At 51.2% G+C, this 27,059-nt stretch overlaps 2 protein-coding genes across 2 annotated transcripts; both read left to right on the top strand.

Moving 5' to 3' along the window:
* The first annotated feature begins 299 nt into the window (after nt 1–299).
* On the top strand, nt 300–18,719 carry gatad2b (GATA zinc finger domain containing 2B). Its single transcript, XM_089023598.1, has 11 exons — nt 300–458; nt 11,239–11,584; nt 11,654–11,783; nt 12,201–12,332; nt 12,691–12,819; nt 12,926–13,084; nt 13,283–13,625; nt 13,706–13,908; nt 13,983–14,090; nt 14,466–14,673; nt 14,777–18,719. Exons 2-11 carry the CDS (start codon nt 11,241–11,243, stop codon nt 14,914–14,916), a joined length of 1,896 nt encoding a protein of 631 aa, XP_088879724.1. The 5' UTR covers nt 300–458; nt 11,239–11,240; the 3' UTR covers nt 14,917–18,719.
* Nucleotides 18,720–20,827: 2,108 nt separating this feature from the next.
* Nucleotides 20,828–23,445, top strand: txnipa (thioredoxin interacting protein a). The gene is made up of 6 exons (XM_089023762.1): nt 20,828–21,248; nt 21,369–21,444; nt 21,710–21,857; nt 21,943–22,302; nt 22,383–22,658; nt 22,721–23,445. Exons 1-6 carry the CDS (start codon nt 20,996–20,998, stop codon nt 22,766–22,768), a joined length of 1,161 nt encoding a protein of 386 aa, XP_088879888.1. The 5' UTR covers nt 20,828–20,995; the 3' UTR covers nt 22,769–23,445.
* Nucleotides 23,446–27,059: the final 3,614 nt, after the last annotated feature.

Genomic DNA, 27,059 nt, shown 5'->3' with positions numbered 1-27,059 from the left:
GGCTTTCGATTTCAAGAGCGACGCTAATCTAGAATTGCAGAAAGCGTCGACCAGCAAAAGGACCCGCTGTCATTCGCTTGAAACCAAACATCGAAACAAGGCTCTCCGGTCAAACGCAGACAACAACATGACTATTGACCAATCGGCGCGGCGGCTATCTCCGCCGTGGAAGTCGATAACCAATCAGATACCTGGAATGCGCCGCCGACTCGGGCCGAGCAACCAATCGGCCGCCTGATTGTCCAATCAGGCAGCCTCGCGGGCCTCGCGGGGCGTGCGGCCCCGACCAATGAGCTTCCTCTCGGGATGCGCGGAGGGGGCGAGAGTCCGCTAGGCCCAATCGTCGGCTCAGTGCCGTCTGCCGGTGCCGGGGACTGCTGGTGAGTGTCCGCAGCAGCGCGTCAGGTCGGGACCGCCAACCCGGAGACGGTGCACGCCGAGGCAGAAGCGAGACGCAGGTGAGACCGAGGAGGCGAGCGGGGCCCGGGCTCCGAGCGGGAAACATTTTCGAATTACAATGGCGGAATTTGGCGCGGCGGCGAGACGGCTCGTTGTTGTGTCGTCGTTCTGACGCCGATAGACAAACAATAGAGCGGCGGCTTGCTTCTGCTTCGCTATGCTATGTTCTCTTATGCTAGGCTACGTGGCTATATGCTAGGCTAGATGCTATGCTTTGCTATTAATTGATGCGGTTTGACAGTGACGTGCGGCAGCCGTCGTCTGGAATGCTTGCTATCCCCTCCAACGTCCCCCTTGTCGCCTTCACCTTCGCTCGCTCGCGAAGCTTTGGGTTGAGCGCAAATGAGGCGTTTTGAACAAGATGTCGATCGCTTTGTGATGGAAACGGAACGCCTCCGGTCCCCTTCATTGTTTGATACCGACTCTCTTGGGGTTAGCCCGAGCCCCGATGCCGCAAAGACTTTTTCTTGCGGCGCGGGACGAGGCATTCGGATGCTTTTGTGGAGACAAAGCGTCTTCAAGTGTGCGGATTAAAGGTGCTGGGGAGGAGGCCGGCGGCCGCTGATGGCTCTCGGCAATTAGGGAGGGCGAGGGGGGTTGGCGGGGTGGCGGGGGGGAGAAGAAAAATACGAAACGTATCAGCCATTTACGCGCAGGCTCAACCGAGTTCATCTGCACCCAAATGGCTGCCTGGCCCTCTCAGCTGAAATGAGAAGCGCTCAGCGGCGACGACTGATTGGAGCCGACGGACGGCTCCATTTGCTCCCGGAGCGGCCGATAAACTCTGCTGGAGGTGGTGTTCGGGAGGGAGCAAAGGGGGATCGATCGGAAACGTCGTTGTGGTGCACTTGAACGCAGCCCTCGCGCTGACTTTGCCCTACCCGAGACCACCTTGGTCCACTTAGGAACTTGATTGAAAGGAGCGGCGACCGCTCCGCTTCGGGCCACCTGGGGTCAGGGTGTCCCGTTGTAGGCCGAAGTCAAGCATTTGGACTGGAATCCAAGTCAAGAAAGCCCACAGCATCGGAATTTCTTTGCGGTGCTGTTTTGCAAAAGTGGCCGCCATTGTTTGCGACTGGTCGCCCGCCGTCATCGATTCTCACTTCTTTCTCAATATGAAAGAGTTCCGCACGCTCGGTCCAGAAATAGAAGCGCCCAAAGGTTGACCGTCTCGGTGGCAGCCAAATTCTATGCCCCCTCGATGCCAACAATTGGTGCCCGCTGCGCTGAAGTCCTCCCACAAGAAGCGACTTGCCCGTCCGTGGCTGCCACGAGCCATCGCGGTGCACTTGACCGTCTGTCACGCGATGGCCTCCAAGCGGACTGCTTCTTTCTTTGCTCGCGTGTCGACTTTTCTTCACGCGTTACTCCTGTCCTCTCGACCTTCCTTGAGAATGGCTCCATCGTTTGGAAGGAGGCCCAAAATCAGGGTCTTCACTTTGCTTGTGAGCGGCTGGGGGCCGTCACTGCATCCAATGCCCCACCTTCTGGGCAGCGTTTTGACTTGTTGAAGCGTCTGAAACCTCTGGAGGTGGCCGATGGAAAGTGGCCATTTTGGTGACGCCTTTTCATTGACGGCGCGGCGGCTACAGAAAACTATCTATTAGTTATCTATAAGTAATATAGCTAGCTAGCTATTTGAGTCAGGAAACATATTAGCTAGCTATCTATTAGCTATCTAGCATTCAAATTTTTATTTAATCAAAGAAACCTTGGCAGCGGACTGACTTTGATTTTCATCGTGTCTCCAATATTTTGGGGTTGGTGCCACCCAAAGTTTTAGTGATTAGCATCAACGACGATACGCGAGCGGATCCATTTCAGGTTCCACCAGCCAATACAATTGTTTTGAGGAACAAAGTGTGATATCTAACTTGCTAGCTAGCTATTTAGCTATCTATTAGCTTGCTAGCTAACTTTCTATCTATTTGAGTTATTCCGGGTTGAGTGAACACTGGCGCGTGTGGCTGCCGCTGCTCACCCGCAGAAAAACTGATCCTGTAAAGTGACCTTGAAAGTTTTGAAAGGCGCTTGGAATGAAATGTATTACAGTAAAGTCTCGTTATATCGATATCAGTTATATCGATAGTACTGCTTATTACGATACTATTTCTATGAACTCAAGGAGAAAATTACATGCCCGCAGGATCGGATAGTCCGGTTATATCGATATTTTTTCCGACTCCCGAGAATATCGATATAACGAGACTTTACTGTATTACGAAACGATTTGTCGGTCAATGCTTGAGGCGGAAGCCGCTGAATTTTCCATTGGGTGACGTCGCTTGGCCCCACGTCGGCCGCGGTGGCTCCTTCTGTTTGGGATGGACGGGCGTCAAGAAAGGAGACCGTCGCCCACCGCTCCGTTTGCCCGTCACCAAGTGAGAAACCACAACCGAGTTTTCGTGCCAGTCGGACAAAATGGACTTGACCTTTGGGTGACGGTTGTGCAAAATATCTGATCACACCGTCAGCATCCGGTGTCATTGTGTTGGATTGCTTTTCAAAGCGGATCCTGATTTGTTGGGTTGGGGGAGGGGGGTGGGTCGGGGTACCCTCCCCGGGTGTAAAGCGGCGGTCCGTCTGAAAGTGATCCTGCTTTTCACAAGCAAGGCCTTTTTTCTTCCTGCGTGTCTCAAGTTTAAATCAAAGGGGGGAATGACGGACCTTCTCTCTTTCTTCCGCAAATCTGGACATGGGGGGGGGGGGGCAACGGAGATGGGGCGCAAAACAAACATCGTAAGGTGTATCGTAAGGTGATTTTAGCCTAAAAAAGAACAATGTATAGTAAGGCATTTTTAGCCGGAAAAACACCGACTATGTATCATAAGGCGATTTTCCCTAAAAAAACAACCATGTGTAGTAAGGCGATGTTAGCCCCAAAAAAGAACAATGTGTATCGTAAGACATTTTTTGCCGAAAAAAAAATGACCATGTATAGTTAGGCGTTTTTAGCGGCAAAAAAAAATTACCATGAACAGTAGGCGTTTTTAGATGATAAAAAAACACGACCATAAGGCGTTTTTAGACGAAAAAAAATGTCTGCATCGCAATGTGATTTGATTCCAGAAGCGACTGTGCGCATCCTTGAGTGACCCCGAAAGCGCCATTGAAGCTCATCATTCGCAACAGGAAGCTCAATGGCGCTTCCCGAGCGCCGATTGTTTGCCGGCGTGGCAGCAAACCAGCGCAAAGCGTTCAAGCGCGTCTCGCTTGAGCGTGCTGACGGCGCCGCCGTGATGAGGGTTTGCTCCCGCTTGAAATGGAACGTTGCCGCATGTCAATCGAGCAGGTAGCAATGTGGCCCCAGCAGAGCGCGACCCATTAAACGCTCGCCGCCAATCTGGAGCCTTTTTTTTTTTTTTTTCCTCTCCCTGTTGTAGCTCTTGAAATATTGGAGGCCCCGTCCAGACTTTTTTGGATGTGCCGGGTACGCTTGGTTTCGTGTCGGCATCTCGCCGGAATCGTCAACAGCAAAGATGTTTTTTTTCCAAAGCCGCGAGTCACGTGGCGCAGGTCTCCAAGCAAAAAAAAAATGATGTCACGCTTTGCACGGCGGAGGCGCGTGACTCATCGAGCCGACTTGACGGTGAGGCAAATGGCGTCCGGCCTGCCCGTTCGTTTTCATGCCAATTTTCAAAAGCAAGAAAAAGATGCGCCAAGTTGGACGGCGGCCGCGGCCAGCGCGCATCATTTACGCTTTGAAAAAAAAAATCTTTCCACTGCCTTTTCAGTGGATGGTGGGGGTCCAAATGTACCGTTTGAATTGATCCCGGGGGGCTCCGTGCCGTACTTTGGCCTGCTGCCTCCAAAGTTTTTGAGAGGCCGTGGAAAGGGGAGCAAAAAACAAAGTCAGAGTCAGCTTGATTGTCAAATATGCTCATATGCATGACATACAGCATAGATGAAATTAATGTCCTCTCGGACCCAGCGTGCAAGGCACTTAAAATGTGGCTAAAAAAGATACACGATACATCGATGAAAAGGTTTCTGTACTTCTTTGAAGGTGTCGGACGTTTCGCTTCTTATCCAAGAAACTTCGTCAGCGAACTAAAGTCTTACTGGTAGTTTCGGCCCTATATATATATATATATATATATATATATATATATATATATATATATATATATATATATAAATATCGTTATATATATTCAAGGGATCCGAAAAAATATACGAGTAAAGGACTCGTTATATCGATAGTACTGCTTATTACGATACTATTTCTATAAACGCAAGGAGGATAATTTACATGCATACATACATACATATATAGATATATATATATATATGTGTGTATATGTATGTGTATATATATATATATGTATGTATGTATATATATATATATATATATATATATATACAGTAAAGTATCGTATATATCGATATTATATAGGGAGTCCGAAAAATATCGATATAACCGGGACTATCGATATATCCGACCCTGTTTGCATGTAATTTTCTCCGTGCGTGCATAGAAATAGTATCGATATAACCGGGAGTATCGATATATCCAATATCGATATAACGAGACTTTACTGTATATGTATGTATATATATGTATGTATATATATATAGGGCCGAAAGTATCAATAAGACTGTAGTTCGCTGACGAAGTATATATATATATATATATATATATATATATATATATATCCCTACTGTCCAGTCATGGCGGTGCCGGACACTGCAATGATAGGTCCCTGCTCTCAGGTTGGGGGGGAGCAGAGGACTAATCCCTGCAGCTCCACTGATAGCTTCTATTGTCCTTGCTGACGACTGGCCTGATTGCCCAGTTGGCCCTGGTATCACCTCATCAGCATGACTAATCCTATGTTGCCTAAACAGACTATTGTACGAACGATCCAAATTGAACCTCATCCCACCATTACGGTTAAGGGAAGGATTTTGCTGTTTTATGAAAATTGCTTCTTTTACTCCCCTTTTAAACCATCTATTTTCTTTCGCTAAGATTTTAACCTCATTGTCGTCAAATGAGTGGTTGCTGGCTTTTAGGTGCATATGTACTGCCGATTGAGGCCCACTAGTATTATCCCTGCGATGTTGATAAAGTCTTTAAAGACAATACATGTAATTTCTGAATGTAAAGTGGGGTAGTGTCGTATGTAAAGTGAGATAATGTAGTCATGCAAAAACAAACAAAAATGGTTGAAGTGAGGTCTTGCAGAAAAAAACGGAAAAAATAGAGTTCAGGATGATAGTACAGCGTGTAGCGTGTACTCAGAGTTCGGTGAGTGTGGCAGTGGGAAGGGGCACGGGGGCAGGGCTGGGATGGAGTTGAGTTGATGGAGTCCAGGCCGCCCCGCCGCAGCGGGGCGGCCTGGACTTTTGGGATGGGGGTTGGGGGGCACATCCCACCCCCATCCCACCGCTGCTTCTGTTGACGGTGCCAAATTCGGAAAGAAACTGCTTTTTTTTCTCGCCTCCTTTTGTCCTTTTTTTTGCCATCGTGGGAGGAAGTGGCGTGTGCTGTCTTTGCGGGATGGCGGGGGGGCAGCAGCCCCATCGGCCAGCACCTTGGGCCCCATTTTCAAATGTCTGCGCTACCTCGGAGTGCCTGGCTCCGACCAAATGTCTCGTGTTCCCACCGCTGCTTTTATTTTTCTTACCCCCCCTCCCCCCTTCTGGTTTTTTTTTCCTGGCGAAACGGCGAATGCCCCACCCTGCGGTCGAAAGTTCTTCTCTCCCTCCTCTTTCAAAACGCCATCTCTTCAAGGATAGACATTTTCTTCTTTCTGCTATGAAAACACAGCCCCCGCCACTTCGCCCCCCCACCCGTGTGACGACCTGACCACTAACAGCTACGTATTAAGAGATGATTCCATCGCCCGAGGTTGCAAACCGGCTGAAACTGGTTTGGCGCGTTTTGACTGTGCTGTCTGCGTGGAAGCAAAAACAAATAAATTGTCCCCAAAATCGACGTTTGCCCCCCCCCCCCCCCATTCCTCCTCTTGGCACGCATGCCTCCCTCGCCTGACGACGGGCGCGTTTACACTTTGTACGCTTTGGCTTCTTTTGGGGAAGGTGAATTCATCCAAGGCTTGCGCATCTGGACAATGTGGCCCAATTTGGGCCTCTTGTCCTCTTTTTGTTTTCCCTGCATGCATTTCTGTCTTTCTTTGTTTTTATAATAATAATAATTATTATTATAATAATGCCTTATGCCTTTATTAGTCTCACAGTGGAGAAATTTACATTTCACAGCAGCAAAATTATGAAAGAAATGAAAGTAGAAAAGCAAAATACAGGAGCTGCTGGAAAGGCAGCCACTCTCGCGGCACCGTATTATTATTATTAATAATAATAATAATTCATTTCTAAGCGCCTATCAAGGTCACTTTGCACTCAACCCGGAATAACTAAAATAGATAGAAAGTTAGCTAGCTAACTAGCTAATAAATAACTAATAGATAGCGAGCTAGTTAGATTGCTAATAGGTTACAAATAGATAGCCGGCTAGATGGCTAGCTTACCTAGCCGGCAAGATGGCTAGCTTACCTAGCCGGCTCATACGCCCGTTCATGCGCACACCTAGAATGACTAAAAACGTCTTACTATATAGGGTTGTTTTTTATAATAATAATAATAATAATAATACATTTAATTTCTAAGTGCCTTTCAAAACTCTCAAGGACACTTTACAGTCACGGTATAAGATATCGTTCACTCGACCCGGAAGTAACACAGCAGCAAAGGAAAGAAAGAAGTAGAAAAACAAAATACAGGAGCTGCTGTCAAGTCAAAATAAAACATCTAAATAACAAATAATATGACAACACAAAAACACAGTCATTCATTCATCAGCACTTGCTGTACCCTCTTTGTGACATGAACCAGTTCTAGATGAAAGAGGAGAGGATCAAAGCGTCCTTTTCAGCTGTGGATCAGGGACGTCATGGTGGAATGTGCGCGTCTACTACAAGCTAAATGTTGAAAGCAAACACGCAGCTGTAGCATCCGTTGACAAAAAGAGATCTCATATAAATCCGCTTCAATTCCAAGCCGCGACAGTTCCACATACACATCGGCGCTCCTTTCTTGTCATGGCGGGCTCCTCGAGCCATGCATCCATCCAGCCGCAGACTGTCCAACAGCACCGACCTTTTTGGGCTATGAAGAGGCTGCCCATTACAGGCGCAAATTAGCAAAATGGCGTCCAGCCATGACAGTCAAATGGAACCGACATTCCTCCCGATCAAAAACAGTGCTGGCATAGTCATGCTGGCGAAACGGCGCAAGCGCTCAGCACAGTCTCCTCCTTGATGAATGTCGTGGCGAAAAATGCTGAAAATAGAAAGATCTATGTTTCTTTTTTTTCCACTTGAACGTTGCAGTGAGTGAGATGCGGTGCAGGAAGTGACACGTCAAGTTGCATCATCCATTCCAAGGAAGCGCCTCGCTGCTCCTTCGCTGCTCCTATTTTTCGATTGGACTGTCTTCATTCTATTTTTTTTTGGGGGGGAGGGGCAAACTTGTGGTGACATCTTGCTTCTATTGGTCCAATTTTTTTCCCTCATTACGTCCAGAATTAACCTGGTGGTCACTCAGGTTCCAAATCGGGTGCAATTGTGTGTGGAAGCTTTCTGGCCCGACGTGCCCGAATGGTGAGCACGCCATGAAAACGGCCGTCGGGTTAGCGACGGCGGCCAATGGATTGGTCGCCTGAAGCCGATTGAAGAGCTCAGCGCCATGAGATCAATGGCAGACGCTCGCCTCGGTTTACTTCCTGCGCTCTTTGTCTCCAACTTGGCCGTGGCCCCTCCTCCTTCCCGCCTCCCTTTCGTCGCCCCATCAGCACCCTCACATGCACGCACGCCCCTCAGGCGACAGCAGAGCAGGAATTGATTAGTGGCACCGCTTAAAAATAGACGACTGGTTGTCATAGTAACGCCCACAAGGAGCTGTTGTCTTGTTAAATAAAGAGCATAGTTGTGTCTGCGCGCGCACTTTGCATGCCGTGTCCGTATTCATGGCCGGCAGGTGAAGGTAATTATGGCGCCGCAGTTCCGCTCCATGTGACTTCTGTGCGGCGCCGAGTTTCTCGATGGCTTTGGGCAACGACAAAAGGCTTCTCATTGGCCGGGAAGCCGCGTCGGCGCCGTCGCGATCCGCCTGGTTAGCGTGGAGGACTCGTCGGGCGCCGCCGTCGCCCCAACAACCGAGGTGGCCCGTGCGCGCGGGTCCATTTGCGTATGTTCTGCTATTTGCTGCTTTTCCAGATGCTCGGCTGGCGCATCCGGGAAGGGGAGGGGGGGGACGGGGAGGGGGGGCTCGGTCCATATCGGCATCTGGTTGGTATGTGGCGGCCTTTTCGATGGATTCTCCCACAATCCTTTGGCAATTGCCCACCCCCGTGAAACGGCGTTTGGGACATCCCTGAGATGTCCAAGTTGTGGCCCGGGGGCCGAATGTGGCCTGCCACCACATTTTATTAAGCCCCTAAAAGCAAGCATGTGAAATTCCAGGAGCAAAAAAAGGAGTTTGCCACGCGTGTGGTCGATGGCCTTGGGATCCTATGCCCCCCCCCCCCCCCACACCGAGACACACTGCCCTGGTTGTCGATCCAATGTTGTTTCATTTATTAATTTTCTTTCCTGCTTAAGGCGCAAACGGTTTGGCGAGCACGCGCAGCATCTTGGCGCTCGCTCACCCCGTTTGACCCGAGCGCCCGCCGGCGGAAGGAAGGAAGCGCCGCGCCGCCGCAGTCCAACGTGACCGACATGGCGGCAGGCGGAGCCCGATGCGGCTTTGCCCCCCCCCCCCCCCCCCCACAACCACCACCACCACATCGGTGTCCAGATTGTGGGCTCTTGGCTGCCAAATTGGGATTTGTGGCCCAGGGGCGCTTGTCCTGTTAGCTTCGCTCGCTCGCTCGACGTTGAATTTCATTTTCTTGGGGGGGGGGTTGTGCTTTTGATGACGTTTCCTGTGGCGCGCTGGGACAACTTTGCCCTTTTCCATCAATCGGATCCGTTTTCTTGGCCCGCCTGCTTCGAAATGGAAGCTTTTGCTTGCTGCTTGAGCCTTTTGCCTGGTCTGCTTTTTTGCATCTGAGGCCCCGCCCCCCCTCACGCTTTGTGCATTCTCGCGGCAGCCGTCCAATCGGTTGGGGGGGGGGGGGGGGGCGGATTAAGATTTGCTGTCGGGAGAGCACCGCCCCCCTCCCCCCCCTCTGCGTGCGTTCACACAAAGCCACGCGAGGACAGCGCGGCGGGGAAAAGAAACCGCCTCCATTGCTCTGATTACTTGTAAGAAGCTCCCTCTCCTCCGACGGGGCGTCACGCGTGCATGCCGACACACACCTCGCCGTCGCTTCCGCTCGCCCCCCCCCCCCCAACCTGAGCCCTCGGCTTCATGTCGGGGGGGCCCCCCAACGTAAGCACGTGTTTGTTTTTCCAGTCCGAGCGAGCGAGGCGGAGGAAAGGACGACTGGTTTTGGGGGGCGGGGGGGGGGGGGGGGGCTTCCGGAAGGGTGCGCTGCTTCCACGAGGTCCGGTGTGGTTTGTCTTAGCCTGTGACCGACCAAGGTGACTTTCTGGGAGGAAGGTGAAAGGTCTCCATTTTTGAAGGTGGACCACCAGGGCTGTAAAGATACAAAGTGGAACACCCCCCGCCCCTTTGCCCCGCCCTTTTCCAATCTCTTTATTTCTTTATTTGGGTCTCGTGTCTCGACTGCTTCTTTATTGCGCCGGCCTGGCACGATGCCCAAAATCCAAGCGGGTAGGTGGGGGGGGGGGGCGAGAGGGATTTCCGGGGCGGAGCCGAGCAGAAAGGGGGCGGTCCCGGCTTGTGTAGCAGCTGACCCAAACAGTGGCCATATTATGTAAAGGTGGGAGGGGGGGGGGCTCCTGACATGTGGCGCGAGGTCGCCCCCTATTGGCTGGGCAGCAGCGTTGCCGCTCTGTAGCTCATTCAAGGTGGAGCCCCGCCCCCTCCACCCCCACCTCGTGTGGTTTTTTTCCCCCCCAGCAAATGGCGGCGACCGCTCAGCTCCCGTCGTCGCATCGCAAATTGACAAAGTAGTAAGAGGGAAGGTTTTGTTGTGTCATCGTTGCACCCCCATTTGCCCCCCCCCCCTTGCTGGAAAGCACAACCAACAAGCGCCGCACGTGGAAGGAACGTGCGGCATCAATGGAAGCTCCTCCTTCCGCGACATTTTGTTTTATAGGTAGCGACCGACGGCATCATGCCCCCCCCCCCCACACACACATTTCCCAAACAGCTTGCGGAGGAGTTAATTTGCTGGTAATGTGGCAAATGGCGTGCCGGGTATTCTAATAATCATAATAATGATAATCATCATAATAATCTTTTGCTTTGGGCTTTTCCCTTGATTGACGGGGTCGCCACAGCAAATCAGTGTCCTCCATCTTGAGAGGTTTGATCCGCATGTTTGTTTTGGCCAAGCTTTTACGTCGGATGCCCTTCCTGACACAACCCTCTGTATTTATCCGGGCTTGGGACCGGAACAAGAAGACATATGTCCCTTTTGTGGCTACAGAAAACTCCTTTCAAAACGAGAGAGAGCACCTTTCAAAACTCTCAAGGTCACTTTTCAGTCACAGGATAACTTTTTTTTGCGGGTGAGCAGCGGCAGCCACACTCAACCCGGAAGTAACTCAAATAGATAGCAAGCGATTCTGGACTGCATTGTGCCGCTTCAATTTGAGCCCCTCGGAAACCAAACTGTGACGCTCGTCGCCGTCGGCTCGATTCAACCCGAGCGATGCATCATGTCTGTCTTGGTTTCCCCCCCAGGGATGGAGCAGATGTCTGAGGAGGCGCTCAGGCTGAACTTGCTGAAGCGAGGCCTGGAGTCGCCGGGCGAGCGCGAGGAGGCCCTGGCCAAGCGTCTGAAGATGGAGGGCCACGAGGCCATGGAGCGCCTCAAGATGCTGGCGCTGCTCAAACGCAAAGACCTGGCCGAGCTGGCCGCCCTGGAGGCGGGCGGCGGCGGCCCCCCGGGCGACCCCGCGCTCCACCGCCACAGCCCGGCGGCCGCGGCCTACGACGACAAGCTCAACGGGACCCTGCGGCCCACCGGGAGGCACGGCAAGGAGAACGTCCTGGACCAGCCGGTGGACATGAGCGCCGGGCGCAGATGGTGGGTGAGCTCGCCCCAAACCGAGCCTCGCCCCGCCTCGCCTCACCTCACCCGCCTGTCCGCTTTCAGCGACGCCGAGCGCGAGAGGCGGACGCCGTCGCCCGACGTCATCATCCTGTCGGACAACGAGGCGTCCAGTCCCCGCGCCGCGCCGCCGCCCGAGGAGCGCCGCCATCGCGCCGACCTGGACATGTTCAAGGTAGCCCCTACGGCAGGCGTGTCAGGGTCGTTTTTTGCCGCGGGTCACGTTGTAGTTACGGTTTCCTCCCGAGGGCCGTTATGAATTTGGGGAAGCCATTAGAATGTTTAAATCCCCTCCACATATTACATACAGAGCGCTAAATAAAATAATTAATAACTATTTTTCAAATCTGAAGTCAAGAAAAATGACTTATTGTGGTTGACATCCAAAAATATGACATTTTGGCTCAGATTTTAGCAAGTATAATGGACAAGTTCACAAGTTTGATTTGCTTTCGCGGGCCGAAAACAATGATGTGGCGGGCCGGATTTGGCCCCCGGGCCTTGACTTTGACACCTGTGCCCTACGGGGTGGGGGGGGGGGGGGGGGGGCTCGTTCCCTCATCTCAAAGGGACCCGTGCGCCCGTCTTGCAGGGCAAGACGGGAGAGGAGAGGCAGCAGATGATCAAAGCTCTGCGGGAGGAGCTGCGTTTGGAGGAGGCGCGCCTGGTGCTGCTCAAGAAGCTCCGCCAGAGTCAAATGCAGAAGGAGAACCTGGTGCACAAGGTCAGTCGCAAACTTGCGATTGGCGGGCAGGTCGAGAGAGAACAAAAAAAAAAAAAAAAAACATTCAAATCCGCTTTTTATGAAGAAAAAAAATGCTTCCGGTGGCACGCCGCAAGATGGCGCCAAATCCCGGCCAATAGAAAGCGGTGATTTGTGTGGGAAGGGGAGGCTCCCAAAGCCCCAAAGACCTTCGTTGCAAGATGAGCCTTTTTGACAAGAATAATACATTTCATTTATAAGCGCCTTTAAAAACTCTCTTTATAGTCACAGGATATTTTTTTCTGCGGGTGAGCGGCGGCAGCCACATGCGCCAGCGTTCACTCAACCCGGAAGTAACAAAGTTTTTTTTTAAACGCAGGTTTCGGTGGTCCAGAACGTGGCCTCTTCCGGGCAGCCGCCGTCCATCCACGGCTCCTCTGGACCGGGCAAGTTTCCGGTCCGCCCGGGCGCGCACAACCCAGAGCCGCAGAACCTGCGGACCGCACAGGTTAGAGCGGCAACCAACCCGTCACCACTTTGATTTTCTTGCTACTTGCTACTAACATGGATGACACCCTCTCCCCCTCCCCCGCCTTTCCTCCCTCCTTCCGCAGGGTCACACGGTCATCAGGTCAGGGGCCAACGCCAACCTGCCCCCCATGCTCATGTCCCAGCGGGTGATCGCGCCCAATCCCGCCACGTTGCAAGGCCAGCGGCTGTCCAAACCCGGGATGGGTCGCCCCGGCATGGGCAACGCCGTCGGCTACCAGCAGGTAACCTTACGCCGCCTTTCTCCCGGCGGGTGTCCGAGGGGCGAAAAACGCAAAGCGCCAAAGCGCTCCGGCTGCAAATGTCTTGCCAAATGGCCGCCAACAACCTTGAAAGATGCCCAAATTTGGGGGGGAAGCCGCCGTCGCTTTTGCTGCTTGAGGAAACTCCTCGCGATGTCTTTTCTGGTGGTTTACGCGCAGGCCAGCCAGCAGGCGTCGCAGCGCTCGGCCTCCGGCGCCATCTACATGAACCTGGCCCACATGCAGGCGGCGGCGGCGGGCGGCCTGGGCGCCGCCTCGGCCGTCAGCCCCTCCAACCCGTCGGCCTCGGCCAGCGGGGGGGTGAACGCCCTCGCCGAGCAGGCGGGCGGCCAGGCGGCCGCCAAGCTGGCCCTCAGGAAGCAGCTGGAGAAAACGCTGCTGGAGATCCCCCCGCCCAAGCCCCCCGCCCCGCTCCTCCACTTCCTGCCCTCCGCCGCCAACAGCGAGTTCATCTACATGGTGGGCCTGGAGGAGGTCGTGCAGAGCGTGCTGGACAGCCAGGGTGAGCGTCGGGGGAGGGGAGGGTGGGCCCGGTCGGCCCCCGGTCGGCCGCGTCTGAGTCCCTGCGCTGCCCCCCGACAGGCAAGCTGCGGGGGGGGCTTTGCCGCACGGAGCCCTTCTTCTGCGCCCAATGCCGGACGGATTTCACCCCCCACTGGAAGCAGGAGAAGGGCGGGCGCATCCTGTGCGAGCAGTGCATGATGTCCAACCAGAAGAAGGCGCTCAAGGCGGAGCACACCAACCGCTTGAAGAACGCCTTCGTCAAGGCGCTCCAACAGGAGCAGGTGAGCCGACGGGGGAGGGGTCAAGCGAGGGTCAAGGTAGCGACCGACTGACGCCATCTTTTTATCCTTTGCAGGAGATCGAACAGAGGCTGCAGCAGGCGGCGCTCTCGCCAGGCTCCGCCCCCAGCGGTCCCAACGCCTCCAAGACCGACTCCCTGATCCGACATCACGCTCTGCGCCAGGTACGTCCTTTGGGGGGTGGGGCTTATTGGCCTTTAAAAAAATTTGGTCGATTTCGGAGCAAAACGCCGGCGCGGTGGGATCCTTCGGGCTGCCATCGCGCCGCTTTGGCGGACGTTGCTGACGCAGCGGGCCGGTTTGTGCCGGTTTGCGCTCACCTGAGCGAGTTCCGTCTCGCGTCGGCAAGGGTGACTCCGAGGACGCGGGAGCGGCAATCCGGTCGCAACCGACTCCAACTCGGCCCAGCCGGTTGGAGCGCTCGTTCTTTTCTGCGGGCCACGCCCCCTTCCCGTCGGCGTTTGGAATTCTTGAGCTTCAGGCTCCTTTTGAACTGAGCTGGCGGATGTTGGCGTGCCCCGCCCCCTTTTCCCACTCAGGCGCCTCAGCCGCAGGCTTCGCTGCAGAGGGGGCTGTCCAATTCGGCGCGGGGGGTCCTGTCTAACTTTGCCCAAGCCTCCCAGCTGTCGGTGGCCGGCGGCCTGATGGGGATGGGCGGGGCCAAGCACTGCGGCGGCAACGGCGCCGCCGCCGCCACCGGCGGCAGATTGCAGCACGACAGCCGTCGGCAGATTTACAACATCCCAGGTAACCTTTTCTTCCTCGTTTCGCTTGCACCGCCAAAGGTCATTTGACCCTCCCATTTTCTTGTCCCCGTCCGTCCGTCCGTCCGTCCGTCTCCTCGCTGCAGGCTTGAACATCGCCTACCTGAACCCGGCGGCGGTGGGGGGGGCCCACAAGAGCGCCAGCCTAGCGGACCGCCAGCGAGAGTACCTGTTGGACATGATCCCGCCCCGGTCCATATCGCAGTCCATCAGCGGACAGAAATGAGCGGCGAGTGTGACGTCGCCGCACGCCAGCGGCCGCCGTGCCCCTCCCCCTTTTTCTTTACCCAACCCGCATGCGATGCCCGTCCTTGTGCGACCCATCCCGCCAGAAAATGTCAACCCATCTCAAACGGAAGGAACGTGCTTCCCAATGTCATTCCCCTTGAAATGCCCCGCCCTCCCCCGCCCTTTTTTGGGCGGGGGAGGGCTCAATGACTTTTTATCCTCCCTCTTTTTTTATGTTTCTCCGCCGTCATCCAAGAAAGTGATGATGAAATCATTGTGGGATCACGTTTTCATGGCGCAAGTGGCCACCTTTGGTCAAACGTCGCCACCTGGCTCCTTCCCCAAGTGACCGCCATCCCCCCCCCCCCCCGCACTGCTCCCCTTCAGGAGAGAAAGAGCGAGCGTCGGGCAACTTTGCCTCCAATGCAGTGGATTTAATGACCCACCCACCCTCACTCGCTTGATGACGAAAGCACTTTTTCTGCAGCCAAACCGGAAGTCTGGACACTGATACCTCGCTTTACGAACCCCTTGGCTTACGAACCTTTCGGTTTACGAACGTTAAATTGATGAACATTTTTCCTTGGCAGACAAACTATTTTTCGGGATACACACAGAGGGCCACAATGAGTGACGTGTCGTTTGCGAACGAGCCCGTTCTCCTAACAAGAAAATGGCAGCCAACTTGTTTCCCCGCCCCCAGTCTTCGGTTATAGCCACGTGATTGGTCAAGAACGCAGCAGTGGGGAGGGGGTTAAACTTTAAAGAGACAGGCAGACGACAGAGCACTCTCTGTCGTCTGCCTGTCTCTTTAATGAATAGAAAACAGTGACATTTGGACTCGTTTCAACTTTGATCATTCAAAGGCAGAGTGTAGACTGCAAGGTTAAAATATCCCATCAATCAGGCTCCACAAATAACCCGTACGAGCCATCTGTACGCTTGATGCAAAAAGCTATCAAACCATCTAAACAGAATACAATTGATGAGGAACAAGGTAAAATTATGGCAGAGAAAGCACCTACAAGGGATCATTCCTCAAGATGGTGGAAGAAGAAGGCTACGTTCCTCATCAAGTGTTTCATGCTGATGAAAGCGGCCACTCCATCAAGCCATCAACGACCATCACAAAGGTAAATAAAACGACTTTATAATACAGTACAGTTTATTTCTTTGATTATAATACCGTAGCAGATTTATTATACATAAAGTAACGTATATTTTGTGTAGTTTTAAGGCTTAGAAAGTGTAAAATTATGTTTTATGGGGACCTGTGAACGGATTATTCGCATTTTAATGGTTTCCTATGAGAAATTAATTTTTGGGATACACACTTTTCGCCTTATACACTATCTGGGAACCAATTATGTTCGTAAGCCAAGGGATCGCTGTATTTGCAGACCACCAATTCTGATTTTTCATTCGCCCTGGGATTCTATTTTCCTGATGCCCCTCCCCCCCGCCCGTCACTGCCAAACCTGCCCCACCCACCCTCACCCCACTTGTACTTTTTGTTTTTGCGGCGTCTCCTCTTGAAACGTTGGCAGACCTGTGAGGTATTTTGCCTGCGGGAGACGATAATAATCAAGCAAGTTAAAAATTGCAACAACAAAAAAAGAAGAAGGTATATCTCTATCAATATGTCTCTCTATCTCTGTATGGATTGTGTATAGCCAGCCAGCCAGCCAACCAGCGAGGGAGGAAAGAAAGGATGTGGATTCGAGAGACTGGGATCAATCATGATTGTGTGCATGTCGTGCGCACAAGTTGCCTCACTCCAGAGGAGCACTTTGCATATTTCCAATTGGAAAAAAAAAACGAAAAAAAAACAACTTTTTTTTTTAATATAAAAGAAAGAAAAAAAAACAGGAGAGGGGGAAGAATGTTCCAATTCCGAGTCTCTTCACATCTGGAAGGCCACCCGCCAGGAGTTTTTTTTTTTTTTTTTTTTTTTTTTTTTTTTTTTTTTGGACCTTGAACGGCACCTGAAGCGTCCTCGGCCCCGCCTCGCGTTTTCCATCCGAGGGTCGTCGGCGTCCCCCCAAAAAAAAAAAGAATTGATGGGGATGACCTTTGATTTGTCGGCAAAAAAAAAAAGGTGGAGAATCTGCGTGGCCAAAGCTTTTGAGCGTTTCTCCGGCCAGATGGTGAAGCGGATGAGGCGCGAACAATCGGGACCGCCACTGGGTCGCAACAGTCCAGAGGGAGGCTCTCAAACTACCTAAAACAAAAGATGGACACACACTCCACTTTACTTTTGGACCAGCGCCGTTTTCATGTCAGCAAAGAAAAGAAATTTCATTTCCTCTTTTTTTTTTAATTCTTCTTCTCACCATTTAGTATTCCAATCTTTTTTTATTTCTGCTGCCAAGCTTCAAAAAAAGGGAAAAAAACCCTCCATCTCTTGCGCGCTTTCTCCATTTGCATCGACATCCCCCCCCCCCCCCCCCATTTTTTTATTCTTTGTGCTTCAAAAACAAAAAGACAAACGTCTGGATAACCGACAGCATATTTGCCGGGGTGGAAGTCATCACGAGCATTTTCCTCTCCGTACTCAAAACAACAAAAAGAAAGAAAGAAAGAAAGAAATGTTTGTAAATTGTGTAGAAAAGCAAAGAAAAAGCCATGAATATTGTGAAGCTTGTCATTTGGTTTTGTGATCACTGTGTATTATTGTGTAAAAATGTGCAAAATGTTGGGGATTTGTTTTCTCCCATTTTTTTTCTCCTCTGCTTCTTAAAACCCCGGATGCATCCAATTTACCTTCTTTTTTTTCAACAGGAAAGCTCTTGTTTTGCGTGCGTGTTTGTTATTTTGTTTGGGTGGCAACGCAGTACTTGGAAGACGCCGGTTTGAAACCGGTCGGGCTTGTGGACGAAGGAGCTGAAAATGGCTCCCGTTTCCTGGGGAAAAAAAGCAACCATTCTCCGAGACTTGACGGTGGTGGCGATCGGTCGGCCGCTGGGGAAAAGCGATCGCTCGCTTGCTCTTCTGCGTTTCCCCGCAAAAGCGGGAAAAAAATGGTTGTAAACGTAGCAAAGGAGCCCCGTTGGCTTGAAATAGTGCCCATAAAACAAAAGCGAAACAAAAAGACATTGGAAACGGGCCAATGCCGCGTTACCTATCGCCACTTTAAGCCACAAAGTTGAGTGGGTCGTCTCCTGTTCTCTTGTTTTCAGTGAACAGTAGAGTACCCCGCCCACCCGCCACAATAAATAAATAAATCAGTCGCCCCCTTTCTCGGGTGAAAGGTTGGGCCGCCATCTTTTTGAGGGGCTCCCGTTTGGCTCATTTTTGAACACGACCACTTTGAAATGCCGTCAACTGGCCCAGACAAGTGAGGCCCAAGCGAGCCCGACCGGACTCGGCCCGAACGCGCTCACGGTGGCAAATATTTGCCCCGCAAAGTCCACTTCAATCCACAAAAGAGTATTTGTACGTCTTCTTTGTCGTGCTGCAAAACATCTAGGGCGGCACAAACGATAATCGAAGCTGAGGCTAATCTATATCCTTGTTTTTTTTTTTTTTTTTTTTTTTTTTTTTTTTTTTTTTTTTTTTTTTTTTTTTTTTTTTGGGGGGGGGGGTTATTTGCTTACATCAATCCTGACCTTTTGCACATGCTTGATATTTAATGGTCTTCAAAAAAAAAAAAGTCAAGGAAAAATAATGCTGTTTGAATACTGCCAGTTGATTGACAATTATGCATCGATGGAAAAAAATAAGCTAATTTTGGAGGAAATAACTTTGTAATATTTATCTTGCAAGCTATGTTTAATAAAGGTTGAAACAATTTGCTTCCAACTCCCATTGGCACAAATGTTTCAATGTCAACACGTTTCTATTTTGATCCCGAAGCGCTGGGGCGGGGGGGGGGGGGGCACTCGGCGCGACCTTTCAAAAGGGAGGTCACGGGGGCAAAGGTGACCATGGGGATCGGTCAACATTTGGGCCCAATAATAATAATACATTTCATTTTAAGCGCCTTTCAAAGCTCTCAAGGACACTTTACAGTCACAGACAAGCATAGGTACTATAATCAATAAAATACAATCACAAATAGAATACAATAAATAAAATGCAATTATAAATAGAAACGAGCGAGAGCTACACAGAAAATGCCATTTTAAATAGGTGAGTTTTGAGATGGGACTTGAAGGTGGGAAGAGAATCGATGTTACGAATGTTGGGAGGAAGTGAGTTCCAGAGTTTGGGGGCAGAGCAGCTGAAAGCCCTGTCCCACATTGTGCGGAGACGGGCAGGGGGGCACACAGAGGTGGAGGGAGGAAGAGGATCTGAGGGAACGAGAGGGAATAGAAATTAGAACAAGGTCAGATAGGCATGGGGGGCAATGTTATGGATAGCTTTAAATGTATAAAGAAGAATTTTAAAGTCGATTCTATATTTGCACCGAGTGCGCTCACAAATCACGCAGATGCGGGGGGGGGGAGGGGCTTGGGGGTGCAGGCCAAGATTCAACTTGGAGTTTGCCACAACAGCCTCTCTTTTGAAACGGTTAGGTTAAAATATTACAGGCTAATATTAGCATTTTACGGTTATCTTTAAAAATGTAAATATTATGAATGGAATTAAATATTTACCTTATTGCGCAATGTTATAACCTAAAAATTGGCATGTTCGTTGTGAAAGAGATCACCAAAGAAGCCGGCAAGTTACTCACAGATGATTTATTCCTAACAAATTGATCTAATGCAGAATTCTGGGTCTCCTCTCCCTGACACAGAAAATATTTGTGTGCCCCAAATCAGTTAGAGAGACCAAAGACAAAGACTGAGACTGAGCAGCCCAGATTTAAAGGTGTCCCACATGCATATTCAAATTTAGCTCAGACAAAGAAATCAGCAGTTGATTGGATCCCTCTCCTCTGATGTCGTCATCCTTTTTGGGGGGGGGGGGTGTTGTGGACACGGCTCCAGTTGCCTTTGCCAAGATAGCGTTGGTTTATGTTGTATCCCTTCAGCCTTGGTCAGGTCGTAACTTTTCCTCTCCTTTTGGTGGTCCTAACTTTTCTACTTCCTTGGGTAGATTGAGGACCAGCTGACCCCTTGACCCCCTAGTGCCTGCAAAAATAGAACTCCCACCACATATTCCATATTTGCCCCTTCACCCATCCACTGGAAACAAACAAACAAAGCACCGTTGCTTTTTAACTCACACTGCTTAACTCACTATTTTAATATTCATCCTTCAATGTTTAAAATGGCGAGATAATTTCCTTCAAAACCAAACACTAACTGTGAAGGGAAACGTCCGATATGGAATCTTCCAGACTATCCAGATCGACTTCAACACGACTGAAGCCTCCCTTCTCCCCCCAGAGGGTGGCTAGAAGTCTCCAGGGGGGGGGGGGGGCTGGTGGCCTTTCCAAGAAAAGAGCCACAACATGGCCTGCGGGAGGACCTTGACTTGGGATTGTTTTGCCTGCCAGCTGCTCTTCGATGCGGATCGGGTCTCGGGTCTGGTCACTCGAAGACTGACTTGAGGGAGGGGCCACTTTGTTCCCTGTGAGCCAAGCGAAGAAACAACAAGATCAGCGGTGGCAAAAGCAAAACAAAGCGAGCGAGCGAGCAGGTCGTGGCGCTTTGTTGACAGCGTCCAACAGAACATTTCGTTCCGCCTCGGCGCTCTGGGCTTTTCCCGGAAAGCAATTAGCCAATAACACAAAGCCGCCGCGACTTTTAGAAGACTTGGCAGCGCCGCGGCGGACGCGTCATCGATGAAACAGAAGGGGGAGGGTGGGGGGGGGCGTGTTTACTCCCGAAGTACTTTCGGTATGCGGCGGGCCTCGTCGACTTCCTGCCCCACGAGTCCAGCACGCCTCTTCGCGCCGGCGCCCACGCGGCGTTCACGCGTCGACGGCGGGCGCCCATTGGCCGAGCCGCGGCAAAACAAGCCCTGCGCACCAATCGCCGCGCCGAGCACGTCGATTCACGCTCACTCCGCGTGGACTGGTCGGGCAAGTAGAGACCGATCGGGCCGCGCGCTTCTCCGCCGCCCGCCTTAAAAGACGAATCGAGGGAGGAGCCGTGGCACTATTGATTAGCACTATTGACGCAGACATGGTGGCCACGATGAAGCGACTCAAGTCGTTCCAGATCGTTTTTGACGACTCCAAAACTTTTTATTGCGGCGGCGACGCGCTGTCGGGCCGAGTGCGGGTGGAAGTCAACGATGTGACGCGCGTGTCGGCGCTTCGGATTGTGGCGTTGGGATGCGCCAAAGTGGAATACGCCAAAGGCAAGCAGCGCTGCCGACAGGAGGCCGAGTACCTCCGACACGAAGCCGTTTTGGCCCTTCGGGATCAGCCCACAGGTACGGCCGAGCCTCGATCTCGCCCCCGCGTCGACGACGCGACGCCACGAAGGAAACAAGCGTTGACGTTGCGTCACCCGCCGTTGTTGGGCTTTATCAGATCGACTGTGTTCTTTACAGACGCCGATGGCTCGGTTCTCTTGAGGCCAAACAACAAATACGACTACTGCTTCCAATTCGACCTCCCTCAACAAGGGTGAGTGTCTTATCTTTTGAGGAATTTAATGGCGAGCCACCCCGAAACAAAAACTATGCAGCCGATCCGGTGCGTCATCTGCTGCCATTTAATTGGATGCAAAGCGATTGAAGTGAAAAGGTCGCAGCGGGTGCGCCCACTGGCGAATCGGCCACGGGGTCATTTGTGTCCCACTGGGACGTTTCCGTCCCGCGGTTTCCGTAGCTGCGATTGTTTCCCCTCGCGAGGAACAAAATGGTGCTCAGATTCCCGGATATTGTTGCAGGAAGCTGGTGTCTTCTTACAAAGGCAAGTTTGGCTACGTTCACTATTACGTCAAGGCCAAGCTGGAGAGACCCCAGCAACCCACCCTTGAGTGCAAGAAACACTTTGAGGTGGAGGAACCTCTGGACGTCAACACGCCAGACCTGCTGGTAAGGCGACTGAGCCCGGCAAAGGCCAAAATGGCTGACGCGGCATCGGCATTGAATGTTTGTCTCTTTCCCGTGTGGTGCGCAGTGCCCGACGGGCGGCACCAAAGAGAAGAAGGTCACCTGCATGTTCATCCCGGACGGGCAGGTGTCGCTCAACGCCAAAATCGATCGTCGCGGCTTCTGCGAGGGCGAGGACATCTGCATCAACGCCAAGTTTGAGAACACGTGTTCGCGCATAGTGGTCCCCAAGGCGGCCATCATCGCCAAGCACACCTACCAGGCCAACGGCCGCACCAAAGTCTTCCGGCAGAAGCTGTCGTCGGTGCGCGGGAACCACATCATCTCGGGCATGTGCGACGCCTGGCAGGGCAAAAGCATCCGGGTGCCCAAGATCAAGCCGTCCAAGCTGGACTGCGACCTCATCCGTATGGAGTACGCCTTGATGGTGAGAAGCGGGGCCCCGTCGTTTGCCGCCGCCGTCGCTCTCTCCCGCCGGGCCTCAACCGGGCTTCTCGCCGCACTTAGATTTACATCCACATCCCTGGGAGCGAAAAGCTGATCCTGGAGCTGCCGCTGGTGATCGGCACGGCGGGCTTGGGCAGCCGCAGCAGCAGCGTGAGCAGCCAGGACGGTTCGCTGGGCTGGCTGACGGCGACCGTGCCGGAGCTCCCCAGCTACCGCGACGTCACCATGGACCAGCCGCTCACGCCGCTCCTGGACGACTTTGACGGCGACGACGGCCCCATCTTTGTCAACTCGTCGTCCTTCTGTTTCTCGCCGCCGCCGCCGCTCTACACCGAGGTACGCCGACCCCCACCCGACCCCCATCCGCCTTTTTCTTAGGCCACTTTGCCCTTCCGCAGACCGACGAGGAGTTCAACATGAACGCCCACATGCTGCCCGTGTGCTGAAAGGGCATTTTCCGCAAAGAAGAGAATCGACCGACGTGTTCCCGCCCAGGCGTGAGGGGGCTGCGGCGGGCCGACCGCTCGCCACGGCGCCGGCCCCGATGAGCCGCCTGTCTCCTGTCGCCGGCTCACTTTGTCGCTTGCTTCTGGTGGCGGCCCCCGAGCGCCCACTTTGTCATTCCGGGGGCATCGAGAGCCGAGAGCCTCCACCGACGCCTCCTTCTCCAATCTTCCGTTTGGCGTCTTGCAAAAGGATTGCGCTCGCCGCCGTGGGCGAATCCCGCCGGGGTGGGTGTCCGTCCAAGCTCATGAGTTTTGCTTGAAGAGGTTTCTTTGCGCTTTTTGGGGATGCCTTTTTGCTCGACTCCCGAGCGCTTTGTGATTTGAATCGGATGGCGTGCGTGCGTGAGCGCGTCCGCGCACGCGCTTTTCTGAACGGAGCCGTCCCGTCCCGTCCGTCGGTGCAAAAACAGGACGTGCAAAGGTCACCTGCTATTGATCCACTCGCCATATTTTCTACTTGGCATTTTGCTCACTTCATGTTGGAATCATGGAGACAAAAAAAAAAAAAACTTGCCTGATTTGTACCTGATTTTGTCTGATTTGTAAACAAAAATTGGTGTCATGCAACTTTGATACATGTATTTTTTTTATGTTTTGATAATAAATTACAAAAGAGATTTGTGATATCTTGCTTTATTGATTTTTTTTTTTTTTTCACCAAACGTATTTCAGGAGACTCAGAATTTTCTGTTGACGAAGCAAACCATTTTTCAATCACATTTCCGATCGCCAAGCAGGGTTTGCCCTTTAATGCCTGCGTCAGATGGCAGGCAATTTTGAACATGCCTCGCCAATACGTCTGTGTAAGCTCTCAGTCGTACAGGAGTGGTCCATCGATGAGAAGGTTTCTTCAGCCGTCATCTGTACAGATTTGAAGGTTTCGGACGTTTCGCCTCCTATCCAAGATTCTTCGTGAGCGAGCTAAAGTCCGACTGGTCGTATCGGCCCTATTTATATATCCCTAATGTCCAGACATGGCGGCGCCGGACACGCCGGACTGATTTAGTCAGGAATCAGTGGGGCCACAGGGAGGGGTCCTCTGCTCCCCCCAACCTGAGAGTAGGGACCTATCATAGCTGTGTCCGGCGCCCCCATGGCTAGACATTAGGGATATATAAATAGGGCCGATACGACCAGTCAGACTTTAGTTCGCTGACGAAGCCTCTTGGATAGGAGGCGAAACGTCCGAAACCTTCAAATTTGTACAGATGATGGCTGAAGAAACCTTCTGGCTGAAGAAACCTTCTCATCGATGCCTAGCCAAATAATTTTTTGTCAATTAATTCAATAAAATTCATTTCTCCAGCAAAGCAGGAGGAAAATAATTCATATTTTGTCAATTGGGACTTTACAGTTCTGTTTGTGATGAAATGAAAGAAAAGAAATGGCCATTTGACGGTAAGGTCAGCATTGTCACCAAATGCTGACTACTTTGACTAGTTTTTAATGTTATTGTTTGACTTGTGTGTTACTTCCGGGTTGAGCGAACGAACGCTGGCACGTCTGGCTGCTGCTGCTCACCCACAGAATGTCACATCCGCTCGAGGAGTGGTGACAGAACTCGAGGGACGACGGTAGGTAGTAAAGGTTGGATCCGAAATACTCGGTGGAGACAGTGATTCAATAAAAGTCTTTACAGAGATACATGAGGCAAAACAAAATCGGGCAAAGGAGAAGAACAACGACAAAACAGACCTGCGTGCGGATGGGTGACGGGGAACTTCCTAGAATACACCGACAACAACTGACCGGTAAGGGTGGCTTTTATAGCCAGAAGGCACGATTAAGGAAATGGGGGACAGGTGCATGAGTCTGGAGAGCCAGGAAGGCAGGAGCAGAGGAGGAAGAGACAGGACGGGAGGGCACGCTCCTGGCGTCGACGAGGATGTGACACAGAAAAACTTCCCGTCGAAGGAGAAGAGGGAGGTGTGCCCGGAGGAAAAGAGAGAAATGGAACGCCAAGAGTATAGAACTAAGAGTAGGAACTTTAATTGTAGGAACAATGACAGGTAAAGGTAGAGAGCTGGTTGACATGATGCAGAGAAGGAAGGTAGACATACTGTGTGTCCAGGAGACCAGGTGGAAAGGGAGCAAGGCTAGAAGCTTAGGGTCGGGGTTTAAGTTGTTCTACCATGGTGAGGACAGAAAGAGAAATGGAGTTAGGCTTATCTTAAAAGAGGAGTTTGTTAGGAATGTCTTAGAAGTAAAAAGAGTATCAGATAGAATGATGAGTCTGAAGTTAGAAATGGAAGGTGTTAAATGTTGTTTGTGGGTATGCCCCATAAGGTAGGATGTGAGCTGGCGGAGAAGGAGACATTTTGGCTGGATCGTCTGAAAAAAATGCCAGGTGTGATGTGTGATAGAAGGGTTTCAGCTAGGATGAAAGGAAAAGTGTATAAAACAGTGGTGAGGCCAGCCATGATGTTTAGACTGGAGACGGTGCCACTGAAGAAAAGACAGGAAGCAGAGCTGGAGGTAGGAGAGCTGAAGATGTTGAGGTTTTCTTTGGGAGTGACCAGGTTGGATAGGATCAGGAATGAATACATCAGATGGACAACTCATATTAGAGACTTTGGAGAAAAAGTCGGAGAAGCCAGACTGAGATGGTTTGGACATGTCTAGAGGAGAGAGAGTGACTATATCGGGAGAAAGATGCTGAGCCTTGAACTGCCAGGCAGGAGACCGAGAGGAAGACCAAAGAGGAGGTTTATGGATGTTGTCAAAGAGGACATGAGGACAAGAGAGCTGGTGTGAGAGAAGAGGATGCACAAAATGAGGATGGAGGATGGATGTTGTGTAAATAGGCAATCGCATGTTAAACTTGGCTTTACATGCAGTACAGACTTGAAAGGGTTAATCCGATCAGCCGGTGAGTGGGTGTGGCTGTGGAGATAAATGCTGTCTGAACCAGGTGGTTCTTGTTAGCCAAGGGAGACACACCGCCGGTGAGTTGCATTCCACGTTCTACCTTTCTGTTGATTAAAACTAAAATAATGTCAAAGTAGCGATAGAAATGATTGTGAATGAGTGGCGTTCATATTCTGTGGTTCCATTTGTAAGTTTATGACCTACTTCACTGCTCGTCTACCAAACAAAAAGAACCAATGTATTCAAAACTCAATCAACAATAAATAACGAGAGTGAGTTGAGTTGTATCAGTGTGGTCTCTCTGGAATCCCTTTCGGTGGGAAAACGTGGAAACGTAAATTGACCGAACAATGGACAAAATGTTAGATGGAGAACACTGATTCGCTGTGGCGACCCCTGCAGGGAAAAGCCGAAAGGAAAGAAGAATCTCAACATATCAAAAACAGTATTTTACAACAGATTATTTAATTACAGACAGTGGCGTTTTAGGTGTTCGATTGGATTGGATTTGCCTTTATTAGTCTCGCAGTGGAGACATTTACATTTCACAGCAGCAAAGTGATAAAATGAATGAAAGTAGAAAAACAAAATACACGAGCTGCTGGAAAGACAGCCATGATGGTCTTTGGTCCTCATTTCCTGATCACAATTGCCTCCCTGATCCAGCGCTGATGTTTGTTTTTTTTTTTCCGGTCCGGATGACTCTGGCCTTCTCTCAGTCCATGATGTGATGTTCTCTTTTGCAATGGTCTGTGATGGCTGATTTGTGGTGTTTCTGTAATGCTTGTTCTTTTCAAAGTCAAAGTCAGCTTTATTGTCAAATATGCTAATATACATGACATACAGCACAGATGAAATTACTGTCGTCTGGGACCTAGCGTGCAAGGCACTTCTAATGACTTTGACAAACATAGTAAACACGAAAACGCCAATTTGTCGGGAGAGAGAGGAGCCGCTGCGTGTTCACGTGTCGCCATCTTGAGAAAGATGTATTACTCTTTCTTGATTTGTTGCCGTCTCTGCTGAAAAAGGGCGCCTAACAACAACATCCGTGACACTCTGACAAAGGCCGAAACATGTCAAGTAATTGAACACCTAAAACGCCACTGTTTGTCAAAAAATAATCTGTTGTAAATCAGATATTTAGGTAGTCGCGTGCTTTGCCGGGTACTCCGGTTTCCTCCCACATTCCAAAAACATGCATGTCAGGCTGATTGAACACTCCAAATTGTGTTTCCAAAAGAGGACGTGAAGGTAGCTAGTGTGAGAGAAGAGGATGCACAAAACCGGGCTAGATGGAGGATATTGATTCGCCTGAAGGGTAAAGCCGAAAGGAAAAGAAGTACTACGCTAAAGAGTGTAG

Source organism: Hippocampus bargibanti, linkage group LG20 (assembly GCF_051943395.1).
Source record: "Hippocampus bargibanti isolate YZ-2025 linkage group LG20, ASM5194339v1, whole genome shotgun sequence".
Lineage (NCBI taxonomy): Eukaryota > Metazoa > Chordata > Actinopteri > Syngnathiformes > Syngnathidae > Hippocampus > Hippocampus bargibanti.
Note: the sequence above shows the minus strand (reverse complement) of the source record. Positions and strands in the feature narration are given on the sequence as shown.

What these genes read in the sequence shown, in the direction of transcription:
- txnipa (XM_089023762.1), top strand. Translation starts at nt 20,996, where the DNA reads ATGGTGGCCACGATGAAGCGACTCAAGTCGTTCCAGATCGTTTTTGAC. An exon ending in CCTTCGGGATCAGCCCACAG is followed by an intron (nt 21,249 to 21,368) that starts GTACGGCCGAGC and finishes TGTTCTTTACAG; the next exon opens with ACGCCGATGGCTCGGTTCTC. An exon ending in CGCCGCCGCTCTACACCGAG is followed by an intron (nt 22,659 to 22,720) that starts GTACGCCGACCC and finishes GCCCTTCCGCAG; the next exon opens with ACCGACGAGGAGTTCAACAT.
- gatad2b (XM_089023598.1), top strand. Translation starts at nt 11,241, where the DNA reads ATGGAGCAGATGTCTGAGGAGGCGCTCAGGCTGAACTTGCTGAAGCGA. An exon ending in CCGACCTGGACATGTTCAAG is followed by an intron (nt 11,784 to 12,200) that starts GTAGCCCCTACG and finishes CCCGTCTTGCAG; the next exon opens with GGCAAGACGGGAGAGGAGAG. An exon ending in GAGCGTGCTGGACAGCCAGG is followed by an intron (nt 13,626 to 13,705) that starts GTGAGCGTCGGG and finishes GCCCCCCGACAG; the next exon opens with GCAAGCTGCGGGGGGGGCTT.